The 22,827-nt window shown below is 36.8% G+C and overlaps 1 protein-coding gene across 2 annotated transcripts in view; it reads left to right on the top strand.

Moving 5' to 3' along the window:
- Positions 1-22,827, top strand: part of Gpat4 (Glycerol-3-phosphate acyltransferase 4) — a 326,719-nt gene that overhangs the window by 269,422 nt on the left and 34,470 nt on the right. For both annotated transcript variants that reach the window (XM_090384714.1, XM_090384715.1), the window contains one exon: positions 4,793-4,878. In XM_090384714.1, the coding sequence (XP_090240840.1) occupies positions 4,793-4,878 (86 nt within the window). The remainder of the gene's footprint in view (positions 1-4,792; positions 4,879-22,827) is intronic.

The following is a 22,827-nucleotide window of genomic DNA, read 5'->3' on the forward strand; positions in this document are numbered from 1 at the left end:
GGAACAAAAGGGTGCTGCTACCAAGAGAGGCTTAAATCCTGCAAGTTGCAGCATCTGGAGACTAGGCACCTGCGAGGTGATCTGATTGAGGTGTATAAGGTCTTGAATGGTTTGAGCAGGCTCAATGCTGATGGGATACTTCTGCTTGCTCAGACTAAGAACCTGAGGGGGTATAGATTCAAATTGAGGAAAGACAGTTGTAGAATAGATGTGCGGAAGTTTACATTTAACCAGCGGGTAGTTGATTGCTGGAACACACTTCCATCTATTGTTGTGGAAGTTAATAGCTTAAATAAATTTAAGCCTGAACTAGACAAACATTTGGAGTGACTGGATGGGTGAAATAGGAAGGGTGTTTTTTTTCTGCTGATGCTGTATAAGATTGCTTTCTTGCATCATATGCCTCAACTAATGCTAAACGCTAAACAAATATCAGTACACTGTGATCACTGCCACCTACTGGTTGCTTTATCTGTAAATTCTTAATTCATGAACAATCACTGCTGATAATCTGATCAAGACTGCTACTCCCTCTGGTTGCCTCTAACATGCTGCTGTAGAAAACCATCCAATAAATCCACAAAAGCCTTGGTAGTGTGCGAGTGACCAACCCACAAATTCCAGTCAATATCTGGGAAGTTAAAAAAATCCCCCATTATAACACACTCTGATTTACTGGTCCAATCAATTTTCTGTATAATTGATCATTGTACTCATCAGTCATTAGGCTATAACAAGTGTCATTAGGTTATAACTTCTACCCTCATTTTTGCTTTCCCAGTTCTTATGTCACACCAAACTGACTCAACATTGCACTATCCATCTATGTGAACTGGATGCCCTTCCTTAGATTTTGTGTTTCTTAACTAACAGCATAACCCCTCCTTTCCTGTCTATCCTTTCTGTACACATTGTACTCCCCAAGTTCCAATTCTGCATTACATATATCTGTGTGTCACCACGTCTCTGATATCTCAACAATTCTGCCTTTAATGTCTTTACCAGCACTTCAACTTCATCAAGTTTATTTACCATACTCCTAGCATTGGTGTACATTCAAGTATACATGCACCTGTTTCCTACTCTTAGTTACCCTAACACAGCCAATGATATACTTGTTCCATTGACTCCTAGCAGTTCTGGAAATCCCCAGTGCCTTGCTTTCCAGGCTGCTGCTAAAATGCATTTCAATAGAAGCAGTGCAAGGATCACCTTCACTTCTGCCTGTGGCTACTGTGAATCCATTAGTCTGTGAATGTATTAGTGAATCTGTGAATTGAATATGATATGGTTAAATGCTTCTGGTAGGGGGAAAAAAATCAGACTGATTTCTGTTAAATCAGACTATTTCAGTATTATAGCAACCATATCATGTTTAGAATTTTCAGCCTAGTTGCATGAAGGTAGTGGGAGTGCTGTGGCTCAGGGGAGAAATGAGGCGTGGGGAGGGGGTTGTCCACTAAATCACAGCCTTTTGAAATGTACTGCTTGTTTGATGTTTGTTGACTAAGGAATGGGCATGATATTGCCAAGGGGGATGTCTTTGTTGTGTGCTCAATGTAAGGAGTGTGAGGAAGTTAAGCACTAACTCATTGTTGTTATGGACCTTTATGAGAGCTTTAAGAACAAGGTAGATGCCCTCAGAGGATTTAAATTGGGGAGGGGTATCAAGCTCTCAGCTGCCCACATCAACGCTAGAGGTTGCACTTGAACATCAGGCGACACAGCGGAAATCCTCAATTCAGAATGCACTGGTCCCTCAGGAACAAGTTGTTGTCAGTGACTCTATTGTCAGGGAAACGGGGAATATATTGTGCAAAAAGGATGGGTGGAACACAGGACCAGGGTATGGGAAATTGATTAAAGATAATAGACCTACAAAAGGTCTATTAGTTTTTCAATGCCTATAAATATTCAACGATGGAATCTGCTTTAGACTCAGAAATACAGATATTAACCAGCAGATTCTTAAACAAGGGTTACCCCCTTGCTACAATAAACCGAATTAGGGTACAAGCTAAGGATTGAATACAAAAAACTACAACCAACCAACAATAGTAACATCAAAAAATACTTTATTTCTGTCCTCTACATTGAATGGTGGCACAAATATCTTAACATATTATTAAATAGACTATTTGTCTTCGCACCTGTGCATAAAATTAAAATCAAAATAATTAAAATCAATTGAACACAATTAAAAAAATAATTTAAAAAGTCTGAGCGTAAATTTTGTAAAACAATTTTCCATCGTCATGATCACAGGAATGGAAATTATGGAGTATATGTGAGCATGAATCTTAAATAGAGATGTCTTTGCGCATGTCCACAAAGACAAATCTTTGCGCTTAGTGTCCAGTGTAATTGACCATGTTCAATTACACCGGACACTAAGTATTTTGGCCTCGTTGTGTAAAAACGTATGTTTTTCATTAACAGCATGAAAGGTTAATTCTGATGCTGTTTAATGTGAAGCACGAAATGAGGACATGCTGTTTTACTCTAAAATTCAGTAGAAACCATGTCGATCCTTATTAAGACAAGTCGCAATCACCGCAAGAAATGTTGTATACCAGGTCATTTATTTGTGTTGCGAAAGAAGAAAAGACTGTGCGATTGTTCAGCATAGCATGTAATTTCTGTATTTCTCTGGCCATTTTTGTGATTATAATATACAGTCGAAGCTCTGTCAGCTTCAGGATGGAAAATCGGTTTTCAAAATTTACGTTCAAACTTTTTAAATTATTTTTTAATTGTTTTCAATGTATTTTTTACTGTAATCATTTTGCGTTAAACTTATATTCATTTTAATTTCTGGAGAATATCATATGGAAGTGTTCTACGTATCATATTGAGGTAAATTTCTCTTATTCTTCTACAAATATTGAAATCAACATAGAATGTATTGAGCATCATAGCTCTGGTTTATACTATCAGTTTTATTTTATTAAATTATATTATTATTATCACTACTAAATTTCAATGTAATTTTTAAAAAAATGTCAACTCCCATTTATTTGTTACATCACATGGTTGTAACGTTGATAATAATCCATTCCTTCAATGACACAATAACCCTGTTTGACTGTATGCACAGGGTAGTCCATAAATATGGAAATTTTGAATAACTGCCAATGTAAATAGGCTATTTGGAAAACGGGTTTTTTTTTTTTTTTTTAATTATTATTATGCCAGTTCAAGAAGCTTTTTGGGCATAAACCTCCCATAATAACGACCATAAAAAAATTGTGAACAAGTTTGAAGCAGGAACAGGACACAAACTACCAAAATATGGTAGATCTTGTAGATCTCAAAGACATCTGCCAATTTGTAACTTGTAAGAGAGGATACTGAAAGAATTCTGAAAAATCTCAAAGTGGAATTTCAAATACCTAAAACAAGGTTTAGGCCTTCAAATAGGCCTCTGGGAGTGGGTATATTCATATTATGATTTTTAGCATTTATCACCAACCATTTAAGTAAAAATGAAAACCAAAATCTTAAAAAAAGCTTTATATTTAAATTTACAATAAATTTACAGTAGATCAAACAAAACAAAATAAGTGTGATTATACAAATAAAATGTTACTGATAATAAAATACTGAATTAAGATAGGATAAAACAAATGTAGTTTACAGTGAATGTACAAATAAAATGATAATAAAATACTGAATTAAAATGCAATAAAATATACTAGATTAAAAGTGCTAAAATAACTGAAGCTTTCAAAGGCTTCTGCCTCAATAGTGGAAGAAGGCAGAAGGAACTTCAAATACCTAAAACAATGTTTAGGTATTTGGAACTTCAAATACCTAAAACAAACTTAAATAGAATTATGAATAACTTAAAAGGTTTATCATCCCATATTATTATATAGTTTGAGTTTGGACAACCAAGATGAAAGATTTAAATAAAAGAATGGATCTTGGCCGTGAATGATACAAGCCCAGATATTGTTGACAATTTTTTATCAACTCATGAAGCCACATTTAAACTTAATGAAACTGCTAGTCCACATTTATTCTTTACCAAAGATTTATATGCTCCTGACTTGACATTCTGGGCTAAAATTTGGACAATGTTCTCAAACCTCTTTTATTTGAGGGAGCTATAACAGGAGAAACTAGTTGGTTGCGACTGCTAAAAGACAATCATTCCATTAATACCATCCAAAATGAGTTTTTAGTATTGCTCTTTATGCAGGATGAAACACCAGCGCACTATGTAAAACTTTACAAATTCTTAGAAAGTTCCAAGGTTGATGGATTTGGATGGTGGGGTTTGTTTGAATGGCCACTGTGCTTGCCAGATTTAACACCATCAGATTCTTATGGGATAAATTATTAATCCTTTAAGAATAGAATAATAAAAACAGAAAAGGAGATAAGAAAGAATAAGAATAGCAGAAAGCTCAGGTTTCTGCTGGAGCTTCAGTATAGAATTTGAGAACATTTCTGAGGAAGAATTGTGCCTTGCTGTTTGTCATTCAAAAAGTCACCCAAAAGACTGACTACAGTTTTGTAAAGGCTGAAATGGTGACCATGTTCAACAGATGTAATTTTTTTTTTTTTTTTTTAAGTTTTACTACTTTCAAGATAGGATATCCTTTCTATTTTGCTCGCATTAATTAAAATATTTATTTATAATAGATTTGTTATTTACAGTCAGACATGTTTCTTTACTTGTGGACAACCCTGTACATGCACTTTTGAAAGGTTAATGGTTTTATGAATACTTTTCTCATCTATTTCAGTATCCTACTTTAATATATTGGATTGAAATATTTTAAAGGTACCTGCATCAATAATACATCAGTGATGATGTTCAAAAAAGGCTGTTTTGAAGTTGGTGGTACAATTTATCCAGTAGCCATTAAAGTAAGTTTTTGAAAACTTTTATAAAACTTATTTTTCACCAAATTCTGAATTAACAAAAAAAAAAATATATCGTTAAATGTTGAAACATTAAAAGTAAAGGGCAATTGCCCCACATTGAATTTGATATCAAAATAAAATATAAAAATATACCATTTACCTCCTCTCCAACTCTAGCCCTGTGATAGCTTTTATATATCTTATTTTTGTGCCCCATTACAGAAGCAAGCATTACATTTAAGCATCTGAGCAGGTCTCTTGATCACATTCACTAACTAAAGCACTAACTTTTTAAAATATATGGTACTCTGACTTCCTAGTGATCAGTAAGGGAAATTAAATAAGCAGAAGAAATTAACTTGTCATTGGATGGGTTCTTAAGTTCTGGATCTCCATTTCTTGTTTTTTTTTTTTTTTAATTTTACATTACCATATAGTGTTTAAATTTATAATTGCATATGATGTGCTGCTGCATCTGGGTAATTGCAACTCTGTGGAGCATTGCTGAATTTTATATGCTACTAAATCAAAACCTAATGCTTATGTCAAATCTACTTGATCCTTTGACAAAACTCAAACCATGAAATAACTTCACGTTCTATCCAAAGAATGACAACAATGTGCAGTGGCCTGGAAAACAATATGCAGCGTATTTCAGAGACTGCTGGGAGTCTACATATCTTACAAGTAAACACATGGGTTGTGTTAGAGTAGCTAAGAGTAGGAACAGGTGCATGTATACTTGCGTATACACCAATGCTAGGAGTTTGGTAAATAAATTTGATGAATTTGAGGTATTGCTCAAAACATCAAAGGCAGATATTGTTGGGATATCAGAGACGTGGTGTCACAGAGATAAAAGGAATGCAGAAATGGTATTAGGGGAGTACAATGTGTACAGGAAGGATAGACAGGACAGGAAGGGAGGTGGGGTTATGCTATTAGTTAAGAAAGACATAAAATCCAAGGAAGTGAAGCCAGTCAACATCGCTGGACACTGCAGTGTCGAGTCAGTTTGGTGTGACATAAGCATTGAGAGATCAAAATTAAGAGTAGGAGTGTGTTATAGGCCTAATGACTCTGATGAGTATAATAACAAACTGTACAGGGAAATAGAGTGGGCCAGTAAATCAGAGAGTCTTATAATGTGGGATTTTAATTTCCCAGATATTGACTGGAATTTGTGGGTTGGTCACTCACACACTAGCAAGGCTTTTATGGATTTATTGGATGATTGTTTTCTACATCAGCATGTTTGGGAGGCAACTAGAGGGAGTAATACTCTTGATCTGATTATCAGTAGTGATTCTTCATGCATTAAGAATCTGCAGATAAAAGAACCACTTGGTGGTAGTGATCACAGTGTGCTGAAGTGGGATTTACTCAAAGAGTTAACTACCATCAGGGGTAAAGGGAAGAGTTTTTACTTTCGTAAAGGTGACTACTGTGGTCTGAGACAGTATTTAAATTCTATATGGTGGGACCAATTGATGATGTTACCAAAAGCAAATTCAAAATGGGAAGCATTTAAAGAATTTATCTTGGAAGCTTCTAGGCTTTACATACCAAATAAGAAATATTGTTCAAGGTTTAGACCTAAATGGATGTCAGATGAACTAATGAGACATATGGCAGAGAAGAAAAATGCATGGGATACATATAAATTAAGGTGACATGGAAGCCTATGATAGATATAAGCTGGTCTGTAACCAAATCACAAAGGAGATTAGGCAAGCAAAGGCAGATTATGAGAAATCCTTGGCAAAGGATACAAAGAAAAACAGAAAAGAGTTCTTTACCTATGTAAACTGTAGAAGGAAGTGATGAATCAGATTGGTCTGCTGGATATTGATGGTTCAACTGTTGATGATCCTGCTGAGGTGGCTAACAAACTAAATGAGTATTTTGCATCTACATTCACACACGAGGAGTTATTCAGGGAGGGGAATGCCAGAGGTGAGTTAAACTCTGGCAGTGAGGTAAATGATTTTGTAATAACTGAGAGGAAAGTGGAGGAGAAACTGTTGAAGATAAACATAAAAAAGGCACCAGGGGTGGATGGGATCTATCCAGTTATATTAAAGGAGGCAGCAAAGGAAGTAAGCAAACCCTTAGCCATAATTATGAGAGTTTCTTTGGACTCAGGGGAGGTACCCATGGACTGGAGATGTGCAAATGTGACCCCAATCACAAAGGAGGATCAAAGGGCGACACAAGTAATTATAGACCTGTTAGTTTTTCTGTTTCAGAAAAATTAATGGAGGCACTGGTTAAAGAAGCACTGTGGGGATCATCTAGACAAGGCTTCAGTTATAGCTCGGACACATCATGGTTTTGTTAAGGGAAAGTCTTGCCTGACCAATTTGATTGCATGCTATGATGTGGTTACAAAGGAACTGGATGTAGTGAATAACTTTGATATCATAAATTTGGATCTTAGAAAGGCTTTTGACACTGTTGCACATGGAAGACTGCTGAAGAAATTGGAGCAGTGTGGCATTGGAGGCAAATTGCTGCTATAGATAAAGGAATGGTTGAGTGGGAGAAGACAGAGTGGTAATCAGTGGACACTTATTGTGGAATAATGTTATTAGTGGAGTCCCTCAGGGTTCAGCGTTGGATCCATTGTTGTTTTCTGTATTTATAAATTATATTAATGATGGTAAAACAAGCTTAATGTCCAAGTTTGTAGACGATACAAAGGTTGGCAGGTTTGTTAGGACACTAATGACAGTATGCTGCTGCAACAGGATCTAGAAAGTTGAGCAGATGGGCTGAGAGGTGGCAAATGAAGTTTAACATTGACAAATGCAAAGTACTACATATGGGAAGCAGTAACCCCAGAGTAACGTATCAACTCTGTGGTACTATACTGACAGTGGTAGAGAACGAAAAGGACCTGGGAATAATTGTGCAGGCAGATATGAAGTTTTCTTAGCAGTGCAGACAGTCTGCTAGAGTGGCTCATGGTGTCTTGTCAATGATATACAGGAATTTTTCTAGCAGGGTTAAGGAGGTGATTATCCCTTTTGTATAAGGCAATAGTCAGGCCACACCTTGAGTACTGGATACAGGTCTGGTGGCCTCATTGTAAGAAGGATGTAGAGCTGTTGGAACAAGTAGAAAGAAGGGCAACAAGATTAGTGAATGGAATAAAGGGTTACTCTTACAAAGAAAGGCTTAAATTTTGCAAATTACAGTGTCTGGAGACTAGACACCTACGAGGTGATCTGATTGAGGTGTATAAAGCCTTGAATGGTTTGAGCATGCTCAATGCTGATGGGATTCTTCCTCTTGCTCAGAATAGTCACCTGAGAGGGCATAATTCAAATTGAGGAAAGCCAGATGTAAGATAGATGTGCAGAAGTTTGCCTTTAGCCAGCAGGTAGTTGGTTGGTGGAACAGACTTCCATCCTTTGTTGTTGAAGTTGACAGCCTTAATAAATTTGAGCTGGACAGGTATTTGAAATGAATGGAGGGGTGAAATGGGAGCTTTTTTTTTTTTTTTTTGGCTGATGCTGCATAAGCTTGCTTTCTTGCATCATATGCCTCTGCTAATGCTAAAACTACAACTACAAGATGTTCTTTAAGGAGTTTTCGTCCTTCAGTAATCAAAGTTTTGCAAGAAGGGATCACAGAAATTGACAGATCCATATATATTGAAGATAAATCTTGCAAGTACTTATCCACGTACAAACAATTAGAAACACTGAGAACAACTAAAAATTTAATTAATGCAAAGTATTCAAACAGAAAATCCAGCCCTATCAATTTTCCAATCCAATTTACAAGATCAAAGAACTAATATAATGAGTGATATCGAGAAACTTCCTTTGTTTACAAAAACAAACATGCTGACCAACAAAAAATTAGCTTACAATTTGTAACTGCGATTCACTTGAACTGGGGGGGGGAATTAAATCCATTGATGATTCAGCCTCTGATCTGCTGATTATAGAAGAAACTAGCCACATATGTTTATTGAAATGACCAAGAATTAAATCCATTGATGATTCAGCCTCTGATCTGCTGATTATAGAAGAAACTAGCCACATATGTTTATTGAAATGATCCCTGTAATTGTAATAAATTACAGGGTACTTTAAAAACTAGTCTTATTGGAACCAAACCAAAATTTAAGAAGTTTATCCTAACAAGAAACTCCACCGAAGTGACCACTAATAATTTAGTTTGATTTTTCTGATCGTTCGAATTTAAAATTAAATAAAAAAAATAAAAAAAATTACCATCAAAACTGGCTGATGTTTGTTCACAGTTTTTACAGCTTCTTAATCAGGGTGATCTGGAAATATTTTTAACTCCAAATATATTTCCAGAGTTCATCTTTATACATTTATGGTTTTCAAGAAAAGTAGCGAAAAAGATAAATATATGTCTTATCAACTAGTGAATAGTAAGAACCTTCACAATGTAAACCCAGTAAAACTAAATAATATTTACATTTGTTCTTATTGGAATGCAAGAAGTGTAGTTGGTAAACTCACTAATTTTTATTGCATTTAAATCTTTCAGGTTATGATATCATATTGCTAACTGAGACTTGGTTATTTACTGAAATAAAAGTTTAAAAGAATAAAACAAAGGAAGATAAAAGGATATGAGATATTAAAGGATGAAAATTTCTTAAGATATGAATAATTACAGCCTGGTTAGGTTGACTTCTAATCTAGAAAAAATAATGCAGGCCCATCTAGACAAGGATGCAGTTATACTGTAGTTGCAACATGAATTTCTTAAGGGGTAATCTTGTCTGATCAGTATGATTAGATCTGTGATGCAGTAACAAAAGAAATGAATGCAAAAAATAATTTTAACATAGATTTCAGAAAAGATTTTGATACTGTTGCCCATAAAAGATTGCTATGCCAATTGGAGAGCAGTGTGGCATCAAGGGCAAGTTGCTGCTATGGATAAAGGGATGGTTGAGTAGGAGAAGACAATGGTTATCAATGGGCACTTGCTTATCTTGGAAAAATGTTATAAGTGGAGTCCCCCAGGGTTCAGTGCTGAGCCCATTTTTGCTTTTTATGTTTATTAATGATATTGTTGAAAGCATATCAGATGTCTGTTTGTAGAAGTTAATCAGAGTAATCAGGGTATGCCATTGCAACAAGATGTGAGAGGTGGCAATTGATGTTTAATTGACAAATGTAATGTACTGAACATTGTTATCAGTAATCCCAGATTAACATACCAACTGTGTGGTACCTGATGTGGGGTGGAATGAAGATGACTTGGTGATAGTGCAGTAGAATATGAAGTTCTCTGAGCAGTCTGCCAGGACAGTTTCATGGGGTTTTGTTAATGATATTCTGGAATTTTGCTAGCAGGGATAAGGAGGTGATCATCATGTTTTATAAGGCAATGGTTAGGCTCTATTGTGAGTACTGCATACAGGTCTGAGACCCTCATTTTAGGATCTGTTCGAATGGGTGCAGAGACACTTAGCAAGAGAAACAAATGGGTTCTCTTACAAGGAAAGACTAGTTCTGCAAATTGCAACATCTGAAGACTATGCACCTGCAAGGAGATCTGATTTTGAGGTGTTTCAAGGCTTTGAATGGATTGACTAAGCTCAATGCTGTTGTCATCCTTACTCTTTCTCAGACCATACACAGGATAGGGGTATAAATTCAAATTGAGAAAGGATGGTTTCAGGATAGATATGCAAAAAGTTTGCCCTCAGCTAGTGGATTTTTTTTTTTTTTTATTTGGTGATGTTATTATAAGCTTCTTACTTGCTTTATTTGCTGCCAGTAATACTAATCAGAACAAGAGTATTGCATCATCTGTTACCTCTCTAACATGCTGGTATAGAAAACAAATGCCTTGCTACTATGTGAGTGACTAATCCACAAGTTTGTCAGTATTTGCAAAGTTAAAATCCTTCATTATAAGACAATCTCAATTAGTAGCCCACTCTGTCTGTACAGTTGTTTGTTATATTCATCGTAGTCATTAGGCCTATAACACACTCCTCTCATTTCTGTTTTCCTACCTTATTTCACACTAAACTGACTCAACATTGCACTTTGTTGTCTTAGATTTTGTGTTTTTTAACCAAGAGTGTAACTATTTCCGTTATCCTGTCCATTTCCATGGGAGCACTTGCCTCCCATGGCTTTTCTTCCCTCTTCTCTGAGGATTCTCCCCTCTCTAATTTTTTCCTAGTGGAGCATGAACATGTATTGGATTTATACTCCTCATGTTTAACCCCAGGAGCTCACATCTGGTGAGTATCGGCTTGGCACGCCCAGGGTCCAGAGCTGGATATCATCATTCCATTCTTCTCTTTCTTGGTGAATCCTTTCTACTTCTCTCTCTCTCTCTCTCTCTCTCTCTCTCTCTCTCTCTCTCTCTCTCTCTCTCTCTCTCTCTCTCTCTCTCTCTCTCTCTTCCTGCTGGTGCAATCTGTACCCCCATGTTCCCTTGTCAGGAAACTAAGGTGACTCTGGTGCAGGCTTTGCCACCTTGCTTAACTAGTAATAGTAGAAACAAGCGTATGAGCTTACGTAGCACCAGCCAAAAAAAAAAAAAAAAAAAAAACAATTTTCACACATCCATCCCCTAAACATTTGTCCGGTTCCTCCTTGAATTTATTTAAGCTATCAACTTCCACAACAACAACAGATGGCAGTTTGGTCCAGCATTGAACTACCCACTGACTAAAAGCAAATTTCCACATATCTATTCTACAACTGTTTTTCCTCAATTTGAATTTGTCCCCTCAGGTTCGTAATCTGAACAAGCAGAAGAATCCCATCAGAATTCAGCATGCTCAACCCATTCAAAGCCTTATACACCTCAGTCAGATCACCTCGCAGGTGCCTTATCCCCATCCAATATATTTTGCAAAATTTAAGCCTTTCTCGGTAAGAGGACCCCTTCGTTGCCATCACCAATCTTGTTGCCCTTCTCTGTACTCGTTCAGGCAACTCTACATCCTTCCTAAAATGAGGCCTCCAGACCTGTACGCAGTACTCAAGGTATGGCCTGACCTTGGCCTTATACAGAGGGACAATCACCTCCTTTTCCCTGCTAGCAAAATTCCTGTATATCATTGACAAAACCCCATACCTACACTGGCAGCCTGTCAGCACTGCTCAGAAAACTTCATATCTGACTGCACAATTACTCCCAGGTCTTTTTCATTTTCTACCACCCTAAGTGTAGTACCATACATTTGGTACGTTGCTCTGGGATTACTTCTACCCATATGCAGTATTTTACATTTGTCAATGTTAAAACTTTAGTTGCCAATTCTCAGCCCATCTGCCCAACATTTCTAGATCCTGTATAGTAGCACACTGCCATTACTGTCATTAACATCCCTGCCTGCCTTTGTATCATCTGCATACTTGGACATTAAGCCACCTTCATCAATATCATTGATAAATAGACAAAACAACAAAGGGCCCAACACTGAACCCTGGGAAACACCACTAATAACGTTTGTCCACAAAGAGCAGCATCCGTTGATTACCACTCTCTGCTGTCTCCCACTCAACCACTCTTTTATCCTTTGTACAGTAGTATTCCATGCGCAACAGTGTCAAAAGCTTTCCTGAAATCCAAGTACAGCAATACCTCACATAGTACTGATAATTGGTACTGAAACTGTTCCGTGTTATGTGACACCGTGCTGATTGAGGTATAATTGTAATCGGTTTTAATTGAATGCGTACCAGAGAAACAGTCTATAAACAAATTATAATAAATCTATAAACAATTTGCGGTTGATAGCCAATTAAAAATATTGCAAAAATTTTATTAATGAAAGGTAACATCATTAGAGATGAGAAAAAAGCTTTATTGTTTATTTAGGTATTTTAATAATAAAGTCCAGTGACTCTTTTTCTCGGTGTACAGGTTTTTGACTGCACCTTAAGGTGCAGTCAAAAACTTGTACGCTGACAAGTTTTTGTCAGCGTACAAGTATTAGGTACCCCCGAAAAACTTATTCGGGGGTACCTAATTGATAAGAAGGTTTCAGAAGAATTGAAGCATTTGATGAATGCTCTGAGTACGATACCAATTTCATCGAGTGAATGTGAACGAGGATTTTCACAAATGAATCTGATCGCCAACCCAACCAGCTCTTCGTTGATGACAAAAACAGTTTCTTCACTACTGTTTCTTAAAACCGTAGGCCCACCACTAACCTGCTTCGATCCAGCAAAATATGTCGATTCATGACTGCTTCAGAAACGTCATTGAGCAAGCAACACACAAAGAGATTTTAGAGTACTTTTCATGTCCTTTTAATTTTCAATTTTTCCTGATAGCAAAGAATCAGTACCGGCACCTATTTTTTTTTTTTTTTTTTTTTTATTTTAAAGCACTACGAAGCCATATGTTGGTGTTATGAATTCTGTTCCTTTTATCTATGTTTTGTATCAAATATGTGCATGCCCAACCAGAAGCTCATGTATATACAAGGTGCTATCAAAATGTTCCAGGGCTCCAATTATGGCATGACTTCTACTTGACCTTGGTGGCTGTGCAAAAGTATGCGCAGTACACCTCATTGGAAACATAACACACCAATTTTTCTTGAATCATTCAGTGAAGCCCACACAACAAATCTAAATTCTGAATATATAACCCCTGTACAGGAAAAGGTTGGACACCACTGGTCTAGCCCACCCTTCAGCTGATGCCCTCAAATCAAAACATGACAAGATCAGAGTGGCATTTCTGAAAAAGAACACAACTACACTGATATAACCCATAGATCAAGGCATTCCAGCCTTTAAAGACTACTGCTGTGGTAAGCAACTTTCTCATGTTTTTAGCTCTGAAATTCCAGTTCTAGAATTTGTGAAGCCATTAACATTGAAAAGTGCAAACGTTCATACAATGTTGGATTATCATGAAAGAAAGTTAGCTCACTGGCATTTGAAAACTGCTGGAAGAAATGTATTGGAAAAGACAGATTACTGATCACAACCTTGGGTAGCAGTATTTTCAGAACAACAAACAAGGCTATTTTCGAAGTACTTTATGGCAGTCTAAGGGCAAATAAACAGGCAGCTTGGATTAAAGCGTATGCTCTGCTTCAACTGCACCTCACCCAAGTAAGGAAGAAATCACAACTTCTGTGAATAGTGTCAATAGTAGATGACTATTGACAATAGTCATCAAATGATGACTATTGTCAATAGTCATCATTTGTTTAGTCATCATAGTCATCATCAGAATCTAAAATAATCTAAAATTAGATTATTTTGGATTCTGTATACTCATAAAAAGTTGAGTAAATTTTAGTTTCATTTATAACATGGCTGGCTTATAAAATGCAGGCATTCAAGTTTATCCCCCAAGCACCTGTGTTACATTCTATCAGTTTCACTTTTTTATTTTAAAGTACACATCATAAAAAAAAATATTAAAAAAATTAACAGTGCATTTGTCATTTAAAACAGTTTCATCCACTGATAACACAGGTGTTAAAATTGTCATCCATGTTGTATTATCAAGGTTGCACTCTATTAGATAAAATGCAACAAATACCACATGGTGCTATGAAGATTGTGCAGGTGGAGAGGCTTTAAATTATAATATTTGTTCAACATTTATCTTTTATATAATAAATAAAGGTATACTGGTTAAGTTTGCCTAAATGTCTCCTTTCATTTTATTGCTTTTGAAATGAAATTATATTCAGATTATTCATACTATCCAATATTAGGAAACTAATTTTCATGAAAACATATTGGGATAGTTTTTTTTTTTATTATTATTGTCTTGACAAATTTTCAAAATTAGTGATATAATTTCAATAATAGTTAGAGCATTGTTTTGGCAGTATAAATTTATTAACAACATTATTTCAACTATCATCTCTTCTCTACTGCTCAATTGCAGAAATTCCAACTGATAATTGATAACTTTCCTCTACTCACACCTGCACTGGAAGCATAATCAAAAGATTTTACTATTGATGTTAGTATACAGAAGGAGGGGGGGGGGGAATTATGACATTTCATAGACAAGTTATAATCTGTTTTCAATGTGTTCTAGACAAATAAACATCCCTGATTTTATTAGTGTTTTAGTGCCTAAAGTGGCATAAAATCAATTTTAAAAAAAAAACCTATTTCTTATCAGAAAGGAAATATTAACAGAGAATTGTTTTTCTAATTATAAATAAGCTGAGTATTTGTAAAACTAAATCTTGCTGTCCAATAGTAGGTGTTAGTTTGCTCTGTGAATTGATGCTGTGCTGTAATTCTGTTAGACAGACTAGACAGAAAAATTCTTCTGCTGCTATGCTTATCTTTGCTTTGGTGACATTCCGATTTCTAGGAAAAATGATATATCTCTTTTGGGGATTACCCTGACTTCTAACCTCTCTTGGCACAAGCACATTACACATATTGCTTCCTCTTCATCTAAAAAACTTGGTTTTCTCTTTCGCTCTCGCCTTTACTTTTCTTCCAAACAGCTGTTCACTCTGTACAAATCACAAATCTGCCCTACCATGGAATATTATTCCCACATCCAGGCCAGTGCCCCCCAAAACCTCTCTCTCAGGCTTCTAGATTCCATTGAGAAGAGGGCAGTTAGGTTAATTAATGACTCATCTCTAACAGTCTCTCTCCACTCGCTGTGTCATAGACATATTGTTTCTGCTGCATGCTTTTTCTACAGATATTTCCATGGGTACTGTTCTTCTGAATTGCCTTCAGAAGAACAGTGCCCATGGAAGTATCTGTTCTTCTGAATTGGCTTCTATAATTCCCACTCTGTCTTTTAAAACAGTCGAACATGTGCCGCCACCAGCCAACATCCATTTACTGTCCAACTTCAAACTCACAGAATCACTTTTCATCTTCCTTGTTTATTCATTCAACTGCCGTTTTCTGGAACAACGTTCCCTCAAACGTACTTCTTCTTTCGTCTTCTCAATCTCCAACCCAATAACTTTTCATCTTCCTTGTTTATTCATTCAACTGCCGTTTTCTGGAACAACGTTCCCTCAAACGTACTTCTTCTTTCGTCTTCTCAATCTCCAACCCAAGCATGGTACTAAGTAGTATAGGTTTTAATACCTCTCATCTTTGGGGTTTTCATTTAAAAAAAAAAAAAAACATTCATTTAACGGTCTTTGAAAGCATCAATAACTTGTTATTTGTTGTATTTTCTAAAGAACACAATTCTCAAATGTCCCTTGAGGCTGTCATAGATATTCTCTCAGGTATGCCAAGCTGAGCTTGCTACCTGGGAGTCTAAAATGCTGATGGAACTGATATCCGAGTGACACTCAAGTCAAGTGGACCAAATTTCAGCAAAGTCCAGTCAGTCTGTGACAGCCAAATCCTCTGCTTTCACCTTCACGATGGTGGAATTGTTAGCAACCCTAAGTATAACCCCCAAGTGCAAAGCCTAAACTATGGCACCTAGTATACTGGAGGTGACCACCCATGTGTGAACCAATGTAAGCAAGATTTCAGGTGTGATGCCCAACTACACAGAGGAATGCTGCCTCTGTATTGCCAGGCAATACCATCGCTTTGCTTATTGGAGGCTTGAAGTGGTGGAACCCATGTTTAGTCTCCAGAGCAAAACTGTGGTCTGGTACCCCCATATCTGTGTGTGTGTGTGGGGGGGGGGTTGATGTCTTTTACAGTTATGATGGACACCATGCAAGATCTACTCTTCATTACATTTCAAGAATACGGCTTTAAAACGGTATTTGAAGCAGTGCTAGATAGTCCACTGAACCAAACCTATTGATAACTCTAGAAGAGTTCCAAATCAGCTAGTGTATGATCTTGCTGCCCTCTACTGTGCCATATAGTGACTGGAAGAAGTCTGAGTAGTGTGTATGCCAAGGGCATTGTTGAGGCCATGTTTTGTAAGGAGCTGTGTATATTAGTGTCTTGTGTATGCCATATCCAAAAATATCATTACTTCATACAGCATGCCCCCCCCCCCACTTTTTCTTACTATTGAATACACCATGAATTGTCAAACTAATTGAGCAAGCTTATCTATGAAAACATCTAAACCTCCCAAAGACTTCCTAGTTCATTTCACAAATATACTTGGTCTCAGTTCTAATCTCAATGTCCATTTCCACTTACAGTTTGCCAAACCCCCTTGTATTTCTTACAGAATCTCAGTTATCGGTTGATTCAACCACTGCTCATCTCAGTTTTCCGAATTATTCGCTGTATGATTGATTCCTTTTGCTTCAAAAGTGGTACTTGTACATATGTCCAATCTGATATTCTGTGTCAGAGACTTAGTAATTTGTAATCTTCTCATTCTTAAAACCTCTCTACCTCATTCTGTCAAATTCATCTGTTGCTTCTGTTCTCCCAACTCCACTAATCACTTGGACTTCTTTGACTTCCTCTCTTTGAAACTTTACTTTCTCCAGTCCAACTTTTCTAACAGTGAGGTATTTTTCCTTGGTGATTTTAATGTCCACAACTCCAGCTGGATTCCGTTTTCTAGTCACACTCAAGTAGCTAGTCGAGACGCTGAGGCTTGAGGCTTTGCAATTACTGATGACTTCACACAAATTGTTCATTTATCTTCCAGAATACCTTACCATGCAGCCAACATGCTTGATCTTTTTCTCATATACAACCCTTCTAAGTACATAGTCGCGGTGAGTGGTCTTCTTGTCACCTCAATCACAACTTGGTGATGGTCTGTTTTCCAACGCTGCCTCTACTCTACCAGATAGTGACTGGAGAGAGTCCTAGTGTGTATGCAGGGGGGGGGGACATTGCTAAGGCCACGTTATGGCAAGGAGCTGGGTATATTCTTGCCATGTCTACACCATATCCAAAAATTTCATTATGCCATTGTCCTCCCTCCCACTCTTACTATTGAATCTACAGTAGTAAAGATCTACACTAATTACTTGGAACTCTTTCACTTTCTGTCTTTGAAACTTGAATTTCTAAAGTCAACCTTTCCTAACAGTTAGGTAATTTTCCTTGGTGATTTTGATGTTAATAACACCAGCTAGCTTCAGTTTTTTAGTCACATGTACCAGAATACCAGACAGTCCTAACCATGCAGCCAACATGCTTGATCTTTTTCTCAAAACAACCCTTCTAAGTACATAGGTGAGGTAAGTGGTCCTCTAGGCTCCCTAGACCACAAATTGGTGATGGTCTGTTTTCCAATAGATCCTTTCTCTCATAGCCAATTTCAACCTCATATTGTTTGGCATTAAAAGAATGCAAAATGTGATAATCTGCGAGATTTCTTTTCTTCCTTTCCTTGGTTAGATTACTGTTTCAAATCTTCTGATGGCAACATTTGCTCAGATCATGTCAATGAAATTATTCTTGTAGGGATGAAATCCTTTATTCCACACTCTACCTTAAAATCTCATCCTTCATCTAAACCTTGGTTTTCCAAAAAATTTGCCAAGACTATTCAAGATAAGAATGTTGCAAATCACAATGGCTTGTATCCAAATCTCCAGGTTCATTTTCTCTCGACACCAAAGCTCACAACAATTGTAAAGCAGTTATTAATCATTCCAAAGTAGATTTCGCAGAGGTTAAGAGTAGAAAACTTGCTTCTTGTTTGGTATTCTCAACTTCCAAATGGTAGTTGAGCATTCTGGTCTCTTCCAAAGCTATTTGCTGCAACTTTTCCCATCGTTATTCCCACCTCTATCAAAACCAAATAGTTCTATTGCGACTTCAGCCAAAGATAAAGCTGACCTGCTAGCATCCCACTTTTCTTCTAACTCGTGTATTGATGATCTTGGTAAACCACCTCCTACCATTCCCAGTACACTCCAATCAATGCTTTCTGTGGTCTTCCATTAAAAGGATGTCAGAATGATTTTCAACAATCTTGATGCTAAGAAAGCTCCAAGTCCTGATGCTATTTCTCTGTTTCTCTACTTGTTCTCAAAACCTCTGCTCCTGAACTTACTCCTTTTCTGTCAGCTTTTTTCACTTTCTTATTCTAAAGGTGTTTTCCCTTCTATTTGGAAATTTGATCATATCCAGCCAGTTCCTAAAAAGGGTGACATCCCTCCAATCCAGTTATTGGCATATTGCTAATTCTTTTATCCTTTTTAAAGTAATAGAGAAATCAATTAACTGCCAACTCTTAACTATTTAGAAACCTTCCGTCTGATCAATGATCACCAGTATGGATTCCGTTCGTGTCAATCCACAAGTGCATTGACACGAACATTGAACGTGATATTCTGGCTTATGTTACCCATCTATGGACAAATTTGATGGAAAGGTTTGGTGAAACTCAAGCAGTTGCTCTTGACATTTCAAAGGTTTTTGATAGTGTTTGGTATAGTTCTTCTAAATCTTCCGTCTTATGGTTTGCCACTGTTTTTTGTAATTGGGTATCAATTTCCTCTCTGACTAGATGACTTTCTGTCTTCTAACTTCACTAATGAAAGTGTTCCCAAAGGTTCAGTTCTTTATTCCACTCTTTTCCTCTTGAATGTTAATGACATTCTGCCATTGACTGGAAATCCTATCCATGGTTTTGCTGATGATAGTACATTGCATTCCACCTTCCAGTTTGGGAAATCTTGCCCAGAACAAACAGCTTCAACTTCTCAAATATCCACTACCGATTTCTTAAATGCTGATATAAGGTAATTCTCCAATAGGGCAAAAATAACTTAGTTGATTTCAATCCTTCTAAAACTCAGTCCTGTGTTATATCGCAGAAAAGGATTCTTCTGCCACTATGCTTATCTTCAATGACACTCTAATTTATAGGCAAGATCATATACCTCTTTTGGGGATTATCCTGACATTTAATCTCTCTGTGCATAAGCACATTACAAATATTACTTTCTCTGCATCTAAAAAAAAAAAAAAAAAACTAATCTTTCTCTTTGGCTCTTGGCATTACTTTTCTTCCAAAAAGCCGTTCACTCTGTACCAATTGCAAATCTGCTCTACCATGGAATATTAGTCTCACGTGTTGGGCAGTGCCTCTTGGGCAGTGAACAGTCTGTCCACTCTCTGGTTCATAGGTGTTGTTTCAGCTGCATGCCTTTATTGTAGATATGTCCATGGGCACTGTTCTTCTGAATTGCTTTTATAATTACCGCTCGCTCTTTCAAAGCAGTCCGACCAAGTGCCACAACCAGTCGACATTCTTTTACTGTCCAACTTCAAACTCACAGAACCAATTTTTCTTCCCTGTTTATTCATTTAACTTTCATTTTCTGGAATAGCCTTTTTTCATATGTATTTTCTGAAAATCACAGGCTACAGAAATTCAAGTCTAATGTCCACAAGTATCTTCTTTCATCTTCTGAACCTTCAGCCCATACCGTAACAAGAGGTTGTAATACCCAAACAAGAGAGATTGTAATATCTTTCATTTGGAGTTTTCATGAAAAAAAAAAAAAATTGCATTATCATGAAACTAAAATTTTACATGCGCTTCAAAATCTCTACTAATATTTCCAGGTTGTATAGGGTTCTACATTTTAGTAAACAGGATGCCACATTGGGTGCACTCAAATTACAGATAGCCCTCATTTTGTGCCGATTTCCAATAGTGCTGGTCACTAACCTATTCCCTGCATCCAGTTCCTTTGTGAACTTTCCAAATATATGATATCATATTTGGATCTTAGAAAGGCTTTTGATACTGTTGCACATGGAAGACTGCTGCACAAATTGGACCAGTGTGGCATTGGAGACAAATTGCTGCTATGGATAAAGGGATGGTTGAGTGGGAGAAGACAGAGTGGTAATCAATGGACACTGCTCATCGTGGACTAATGTTATTAGTGGAATCCGTCAGGGTTCAGTGTTGGGTCCGTTGTTGTTTTCTGTACTTATAAATGATATTGATGATGGTATATCAAGCTTAATGTCAAAGTTTGCAGACAATACGAAGGTTGGCAGGGTTGTTAAGGACACTTATGACAGTACGCTGCTGCAACAGGATCTAGAAAAGTTGAGCAGATGGGCTGAGAGGTGGCAAATGAAGTTTAACATTGACAAATGTAAAGTACTACATATGGGAAGCAGTAACCCCAGAGTGACGTATCAATTCTGTGGTACTACTCTGACAGTGGTAGAGAACGAAAAGAACCTGGGGGTAATTGTGCAGGCAGATATGAAGTTTTCTGTGCAGTGCAGATGGTCTGCAAGAGTAGCTCATAGTGTCTTGTCAATGATATACAGGAATTTTTCTAGCAGGGATAAGGAGGTGATTATCCCCTTGTATAAGGCAATGGTCAGGCCACACCTTGAGTACTGTATACAGGTCTGGAGGCCTCATTTTAAGATGGATGGAATGAGCTGTTGGAATGAGTACAGAGAAGGGCAACAAGATTAGTGAATGGAACAAAGGGTTACTCTTACGAAGAAAGGCTTAAATTTTGCAAATTACAGTGTCTGGAGACTAGGCACCTACGAGGTGATCTGATAGAGGTGTATAAAGCCTTGAGTGGTTTTAGCATGCTCAAACCACTCAAGGCTTTATGCTGATGGGATTCTTCCTCATGCTCAGAATAATCACATGAGAGGGCATAAATTCAAATTGAGGAAAGACAGATGTAGGATAGATGTGCAGAAGTTTGCCTTTAGCCAGCGGGTAGTTGGTTGGTGGAACAGGCTTCCATCCTTTGTTGTAGAAATTGATAGCCTAAATAAATTTAAGGCTCAGCTGGACAGGTATTTTGAACGAACGGAGGGGGTGAAATGGGAGTGTTTTTTTTTTGGCTGATGCTGCATAAGCTTGCTTTCTTGCATCATATACCTCTGCTAATGCTAACCACAAGGCTATTTTTATTTATTTAATTTTTTGCAAATTTTTTTTATATTTTGAAAGTTTAAAATCATCAGACAAAATTTATCAGCATCATACTGTACTATGTATCATCACTGTTCACCTGATCAAGAACAATCTTAGCCAATCAGTAATTAGCATGTCCGTATCATAGCCAATGAGAGACAAGAAAGCTTCCTGCCCTCAAAGTAGCCATTTGTGGATGTGGGTTGTAAAGGTCCATGCAGTGAAGCATTCAGTTGGTTGTTGTTTATGCCATTTATACGTGCTGGAAATTTATTGTGCTAACATTTTTTTTTATTATTATTAATTGTGCTATTAATAAATTAAATAATATTTAATAATAGTATAAAGTTTTTAATTTAATAGAATAAAGAGACACCATATCTGGTAAAAGAAGTTTAATAAATCCTAATGCGAATGTAAACATGAAAAAGGCAAGTTGATTTATCACATTGGAAAACAGGATGTAGGTAATTTGGAGGATGGAAGCTGGTGAAAGCGACCCTAATGTGTGTGCAGTGCTATGAATATGCTTCCATTGACCATTACTACAATTAAGAAGAATGCTGATAAAATAAAACAATCGATGGAGTGCTACACAAGTTAGTTACAGCAGAAGTAAGCATTTTAGAAAAAATGGAGCAATTGCTGACACTGGAACGATGATTTGAACCAAAAAACTTTTTTTTTAATTAAAATTTTTAAAATTTTATTATAAAATCACAGGGTTAAAATTTTTTAGTGCCCAGAACCTAACTCTATGATTTCCCATCCCATTGGCTCCATGATATAAAGGGTTCCTGGGGGACCTAAATATATAAACAATTGAAATATATTCTCAACTGTAGATGTTTTTTTTTTTTTTTTTTTAGAATTAGCACTTGTTGAACTGATGTGCATAGGTTACCCCCTCCATCCCAGCACTAGAAATGCAAATGCCTTTTATGAAGTGGTCTTTGATAATTAGTTTGAGACAAAATGAATTCATCAAAGAGGAATGATAAAAACTGCTTTTGGAGATTGGCTATGATTTGGGATTTTATGAATACACTCTTTGCACTGTGAATCAATTTTAGACCAAAGCCCCTCACCAAGGTATTCTTATATCCCTTAGGGAGGGGGGAAACAAAACATTGAAAACAGAAAAATTCTGTTTTCTGA

This window comes from Mastigoproctus giganteus, chromosome 11, assembly GCF_048544385.1.
Source record: "Mastigoproctus giganteus isolate SK-2022 chromosome 11, ASM4854438v1, whole genome shotgun sequence".
Lineage (NCBI taxonomy): Eukaryota > Metazoa > Arthropoda > Arachnida > Uropygi > Thelyphonidae > Mastigoproctus > Mastigoproctus giganteus.